Source organism: Coregonus lavaretus (assembly GCF_964263955.1).
Source record: "Coregonus lavaretus genome assembly, contig: HAP1_SCAFFOLD_2465, whole genome shotgun sequence".
Lineage (NCBI taxonomy): Eukaryota > Metazoa > Chordata > Actinopteri > Salmoniformes > Salmonidae > Coregonus > Coregonus lavaretus.
In genome coordinates, this window is record NW_028165124.1 from 7,131 (window position 1) to 13,828 (window position 6,698).

A 6,698-nucleotide genomic window follows, 5' to 3' on the forward strand; every position below is an offset into this window, starting at 1 on the left:
AGTCCCCGTGCCCAAGGACTCTAAGATAACCTGCCTAAATGACTACCGACCCGTAGCACTGACGTCTGTTGCCATGAAGTGCTTTGAAAAGCTGGTCATGGCTCACATCAACAGCATTATCCCAGAAACCCTAGACCCACTCCAATTTGCATATCGCCCCAACAGATCCACAGATGATGCAATCTCTATTGCACTCCACACTGCCCTTTCCCACCTGGACAAGAGGAACACCTACGTGAGAATGCTATTCATTGACTACAGCTCAGCATTCAACACCATAGTGCCCTCTAAGCTCATCACTAAGCTAAGGATCCTGGGACTAAACACCTCCCTCTGCAACTGGATCCTGGACTTCCTGACGGGCCGCCCCCAGGTGGTAAGGGTAGGTAACAACACATCTGCCACACTGATCCTCAACACGGGGGCCCCTCAGGGGTGCGTGCTCAGTCCCCTCCTGTACTCTCTGTTCACCCATGACTGCGTGGCCAGGCACGACTCCAACACCATCATTAAGTTTGCCGACGACACAACAGTGGTAGGCCTGATCACCGACAACGATGAGACAGCCTATAGGGAGGAGGTCAGAGACCTGGCCGTGTGGTGCCAGGACAACAACCTCTCCCTCAACGTGACCAAGACAAAGGAGATGATTGTGGACTACAGGAAAAAAAAGAGGACTGAGCACGCCCCCATTCTCATCGACGGGCTGTAGTGGAACAGGTTGAGAGCTTCAAGTTCCTTGGTGTCCACATCACCAACGAACTATCATGGTCCAAACACACCAAGACAGTCGTGAAGAGGGCACGACAAAGCCTTTTCCCCCTCAGGAGACTGAAAAGATTTGGCATGGGTCCTCAGATCCTCAAAAAATTCTACAGCTGCACCATCGAGAGCATCCTGACTGGTTGCATCACCACCTGGTATGGCAACTGCTTGGCCTTCGACCGCAAGGCACTACAGAGAGTAGTGCGTACGGCCCAGTACATCACTGGGGCCAAGCTTCCTGCCATCCAGGACCTCTATACCAGGCGGTGTCAGAGGAAGGCCCTCAAAATTGTCAAAGACTCCAGCCACCCTAGTCATAGACTGTTCTCTCTGCTACCGCACGGCAAGCGGTACCGGAGTGCCAAGTCTAGGTCCAAAAGACTTCTCAACAGCTTCTACCCCCAAGCCATAAGATTCCTGAACAGCTAATCATGGCTACCCGGACTATTTGCACTGCCCCCCCACCCCATCCTTTTTACGCTGCTGCTACTCTGTTAATTATTTATGCATAGTCACTTTAACTCTACCCACATGTACATATTACTTCAACTACCTCAACTAGCCGGTGCCCCCGCACATTGACTCTGCACCGGTACCCCCCTGTATATATAGCCTCCCTACTGTTATTTTATTTTACTTCTGCTCTTTTTTTTCTCAACACTTTATTTGTTGTTGTTTTATTTTTACTTTTTTTGTTAAAAATAAATGCACTGTTGGTTAAGGGCTGTAAGTAAGCATTTCACTGTAATGTCTGCACCTGTTGTATTCGGCGCATGTGACCAATAAAATTTGATTTGATTTGTTTCAGGTCAGCCCCTGGACTCCCGTCGTCTGAGCACCCTGGCCTGTCCCTGCCCCCCAGACGTTGACTCCCTCCTGGACAAAGTCATGGCCCAGGTCCGGCAGCGCTCCCGGGGTGCCCTGGCTCCGGTGGCCTGTGTTCAGGCACTGAGGGCGGCTGCCACCCTACCTTACACCCAGGGTATGGAGAAGGAGAGAGATCTGATGGCCACCCTGTTCAACAGCGGCCAGGCCCGAGCTCTGCAGTATGCCTTCTTCTCCCAGAGGGTGGTGGGGAAGTGGAGCCTGCCTAGTGGGGCGAACTGGAACAACAGCACCGGCAGGACCATCAGCAAAGCTGCTGTCATTGGTGAGAGGTGTAACCTCTATTTCACTGAAGTCTACTCTTAAATCCAGGTTTTCAAGACTAAAGGCTGGTTTATACTACGTCTATGGACATGTCTGTAGACCGTTGTCGCAGTGACATCATGAACATTCTATTGTCGTCCGACATCAAACTTGTCGTTGTCGTTATGAAAAAAAGTATAACACAAAAAACGACAGGCTGCATGACATCAGCAACCTGGTGGTCCAAAATAGCATAACTGGTGTATTTTCAATTTAGTAAATGTCAATCTAGCAAACCAGGCAACTAAAAGCAACTTTTGAAACAATCTTTTGGTTTGTTTCTAGCTTATTTCTAGCTTGTTGGCTAGCTAGCTTACGTTAAGTTAGCTGGCTAGCCAGTTCAAATAATGGCCATATCATTTACATTTACATTACATTTTAGTCATTTAGCAGACGCTCTTATCCAGAGCGACTTACAGTTAGTGAGTGCATACATAATTTTTTCATACTGGCCCCCCATGGGAATCGAACCCACAACCCTGGCGTTGCAAACACCATGCTCTGTCAACTGAGCTACATCCCTGCTGGCCATTCCCTCCCCTACCCTGGATGACGCTGGGCCAATTGTGCGCCGCCCCATGGGTCTCCCGGTCGCGGCCGGCTACGACAGAGACTGGATTCGAACCAGGATCTCTAGTACCGGTGGCATCATATAGCTGACAACATCTTAACTTTAGCTAATTTGTATTCGTTAGTACAGGAAAATAAACTCACAACAAGATCATTTACGAGTTAACGGTGAGCTAATTACAGAAAATATCTTACGGTTGTGAGTGTGACGAAATAAAAGCAGGGCATTCTACCGGAGAATTATAGATCTTGGACACTGTCTCGTTGGCCTAACGTTAAATCTTAACGTTAAATCTTAACGTTATATCCTAACGTTATATCTTAACATTATATCTTAACGTTATAACTTAACGTTATATCTTAACGTTATATCCTAACGTTATATCTTAACATTATATCCTAACGTTATATCTTAACGTTATATCTTAACATTATATCCTAACGTTATATCTTAACGTTATATCTTAACGTTATATCTTAACGTTATATCCTAACGTTATATCTTAACGTTATATCCTAGCGTTATATCTTAACGTTATATCTTAACGTTATATCCTAACGTTATATCCTAACGTTATATCCCAGTACCGTTTCTGGTAAACACACACTATATCAAATAAAATGACATTGGTGCCTTGTTTTGGAATATTTGTATTCTGTACAGGCGTTCTTCTTTTCACTGTCATTTAGGTTAGTATTGTGGAGTAACTACAATGTTGTTGATCTATCCTCAGTTTTCTCCTATCACAGCCATTCAACTGTAACTGTTTTAAAGTCACCATTGGCCTCATGGTGAAATCCCTGAGCAGTTTCCTTCCTCTCTGTCAACTGAGTTAGGAAGGACGCCTGTATCTTTGTAGTGACTAGGTGTATTGATACAACATCCAAAGAATAATTAATAACATCACCATGCTCAAAGGGATATTCAATGTCTGCTTTTTTTATTTTTACCCATCTACCAATAGGTGTCATTATTTGCGAGTCATTGGAAAACCTCCCTGGTCTTTTGTGGTTGAATCTTTGTTTGAAATTCACTGCTCGACTGAGGGACCTTCCAGATAATTGTATGTGTGGGGAACAGAGATGAGGTAGTCATTCAAAAATCATGTGAAACACTATTATTGCATAGAGTGAGTCCATGCAACTTATTATGTGACTTGTTAAGCAAATTTGTACTCCTGAACATATTTAGGCTTGCCATAACAAAGGGGTTGAATACTTATTGACTCAAGACATTTCAGCTTATTTTTTTTAATTAATTTGTAAACATTTCTAAAAACATAATTCCACTTTGACATTATGGGGTATTGTGTGTTGGCCAGTGACGACAAATCTCAATTTAATCAATTTTAAATTCAGGCTGGGGTGTGAATCCTTTCTGAAGACTCTGTATGTCCTTGGTGTTGTCTGTCTGTTTGTCTCCAGGGCTGGGTACCATGGGGCGGGGCATCGTTGTGGCGCTGGCTCTGACGGGCATGTCTGTGGTTGCCGTGGAGACCCAAGAGAAGCAGCTAGCAGAGGCCAGTCAGGCTGTTCCGGCGATGCTGCAGAGAGAGGCGGGGCGACGAAGCCTGGCCACACCCCCAGGGGTTATCACCTTCAGCTCCAACCTGCAGGACGTTAGTGAGGTAGAACTCGTTTTATTTCTGTATTATATCATGTATTGTAATTATATAATGTATTTTAAGGTACCACAATAGTATATTGTGTTATCCTAGACACGTATTAAAATGTATGTACTGTCTGTATATGTTCAAATTAACTCAATCAATCATTCAGGTGGAGTTGGTGATCGAGGCGGTGTTTGAGAACATGGCCCTGAAGCTACAGGTGTTTAGGCATCTGGCCTCAGTGTGTGGACCTGGGACCCTGCTCTGCTCCAACACCTCTGGCCTGGACATGGACCAGCTAGCTGCGGTCACCAAGAGCCCTGCCCTGGTGGTGGGGATGCACTTCTTTGCTCCGGCCCACATCATGAAGCTGCTGGAGGTGGTGTGTGGTCCACGCTCGTCCCCGGAGGCGGTTGCCACGGCAATGCAGCTGGGCAAGAGGATGGGGAAAGTCAGTGTCGCCGTGGGCAACTGTCCGGGGTTTGTGGGTAACCGGATGTTGAAGCCGTACCTGGAACAGGCCAACTTCCTGTTGGAGGAAGGTGCCACGCCCCAGCAGGTGGACGAGGCTCTGGAGGAGTTTGGATTCCCCATGGGCGTGTTCCGGATGTCCGACCTATCAGGGCTGGACGTGGGCTGGAGGATCAGGAAGGAGGCGGGGCTTACAGGGCCAGGGGTGGAGCCATCCAGGACACGCCAGGGCCGACGGTACAGCCCGCTACCTGACCAGGTGTGTGAGGCAGGCCGGCTGGGCCAGAAGACAGGGAGGGGATGGTACCAGTATGATGGGCCTGGAGGCAGGGTGGCGAGGTCCGACCCCTGGGTACACACCTTCTTGGAGGCCTACAGGTAAATCTGTAATGATTTAAATCTGTATATCTGGAAAGTGCTGATGTAAAAAGGGCTTTATAAAATAAATGTAATTGACGAATGGATGGATAGCTTTACATTTACATTAACATTTTAGTCATTTAGCAGACTCTTATCCAGAGCGACTTACAGGAAGTATTAGGTTTAAGTGCCTTGCTCAAGGGTACATCAACACCTAGTCAGCTCAGGGATTCGAACCAGCGACCTTTCAGTTACTGACCCAACGATCTTAATTGCTAGGCTACCTGCCGCTACCTGCCAGGTTGGTCGGTATGGGTGGATGGGTTGTTGGGAGGGTGGTTGGGTGGACTGATTGATTAATTGACCGATCTATCAATCGATTGATACAGGGCGCAGCACGGCCTGGTGGCCCGGAGCATCGCCCCAGAGGAGATCCTAGAACGCTGTCTCTACGCTCTGATCAATGAAGGCTTCAACATCCTGCAGGAAGCCATGGCCGCCGGGCCGGAACACATCGACGCTATCTATGTGTTTGGGTACGGCTGGCCCCGGCACCGCGGGGGACCGATGTTCCATGCAGGTCAGGTGGGATTGGGCAGGGTCCTGGAGAGGCTAGAGCACCACCACCACAACCACCCTGACGTGCCCCATCTGGAGCCGAGCACGCTGCTACGGAGGCTGGTCGCAGGGGGGAGTCCTCCGGTCCAGAAGTGGAGAGAGTTCATCAACAAAGATAGAGTACACAGTCAGCTCTGAGATGCCCAAGTCACACCTGTCAATGCATCCCTGTCAAGTCACACCTGTCAATGCATCCCTGTCAAGTCACACCTGTCAATGCATCCCTGTCAAGTCACACCTGTCAATGCATTCCTGTCAAGTCACACCTGTCAATGCAAACCTGTGATAAAATAATAAAGAAAGTCACCCTAGAGACGCCCAATGATTTATTGGGTATCATCAATATTTCGGCCCGCAGTGCCTTCCCCACCATCAGCATGTGTGCAAAGTGTCTTAAGAAATGTAATAAATACATTTTCTATAATAAATTTTCTCATGCTTTCAAAATAATACCCACTGACAGTTTTATGCAGGGTTGGTTTTGTGTTCTGTTTAAATGAGGTAAGTTGGCTTAATATTTGAATAGATTTAGCTGAACAGAGAATTGGGTATTCAAATAACATTTCACTCTGTAGGTCTGGCAAGTCTTTCTCACTCATAACTTAATAGTGTTTTCCACACGTCAGTAGGGATAGCCTTTGACTGTTGGCATTTCATTCACCCTCCTGTCAAAATTAATTAACCAGACATTATTCTCTCTTTACCGGGGTGGAGAGAGGTCCAGACGGAATCAGCAACCAGGCCTGTGTCTGTTACCAGGGTATCACCAGCCTGATCGCTGCGCTCACCATTCTATTAACCAGCCTGATCGCTGCATTCATCATTCTATTAACCAGCCTGATCGCTGCGCTCACCATTCTATTAACCAGCCTGATCGCTGCATTCATCATTCTATTAACCAGCCTGATCGCTGCGCTCACCATTCTATTAACCAGCCTGATCGCTGCGCTCACCATTCTATAAACCAGCCTGATCGCTGCGTTCACCATTCTATTAACCAGCCTGATCGCTGCATTCACCAGTCTATTAATCAGCCTGATCGCTGCGTTCACCATTCTATTAACCAGCCTGATCGCTGCGTTCACCATTCTATTAATCAGCCTGATCGCTGCGTTC

At 47.3% G+C, this 6,698-nt stretch overlaps 1 protein-coding gene across 1 annotated transcript; it reads left to right on the plus strand.

The window, feature by feature from the left end:
- Positions 1 to 1,548: 1,548 nt before the first annotated feature.
- ehhadh (enoyl-CoA, hydratase/3-hydroxyacyl CoA dehydrogenase) lies at positions 1,549 to 5,893 on the plus strand. The gene is made up of 4 exons (XM_084191365.1): positions 1,549 to 1,915; positions 3,949 to 4,151; positions 4,303 to 4,982; positions 5,354 to 5,893. The coding sequence occupies exons 1-4, from the start codon at positions 1,654 to 1,656 to the stop codon at positions 5,718 to 5,720; spliced, it is 1,512 nt and encodes a 503-aa protein (XP_084047491.1). The 5' UTR covers positions 1,549 to 1,653; the 3' UTR covers positions 5,721 to 5,893.
- The last annotated feature ends 805 nt before the right edge of the window (positions 5,894 to 6,698 follow it).

Bases quoted from the DNA above. Each gene is read 5' to 3' on its own strand.
- ehhadh (XM_084191365.1), top strand. From the start codon at position 1,654: ATGGCCCAGGTCCGGCAGCGCTCCCGGGGTGCCCTGGCTCCGGTGGCC. The intron at 4,152-4,302 runs GTAGAACTCGTT...TCAATCATTCAG, and splicing joins ACCTGCAGGACGTTAGTGAG to GTGGAGTTGGTGATCGAGGC. The intron at 4,983-5,353 runs GTAAATCTGTAA...CGATTGATACAG, and splicing joins ACCTTCTTGGAGGCCTACAG to GGCGCAGCACGGCCTGGTGG.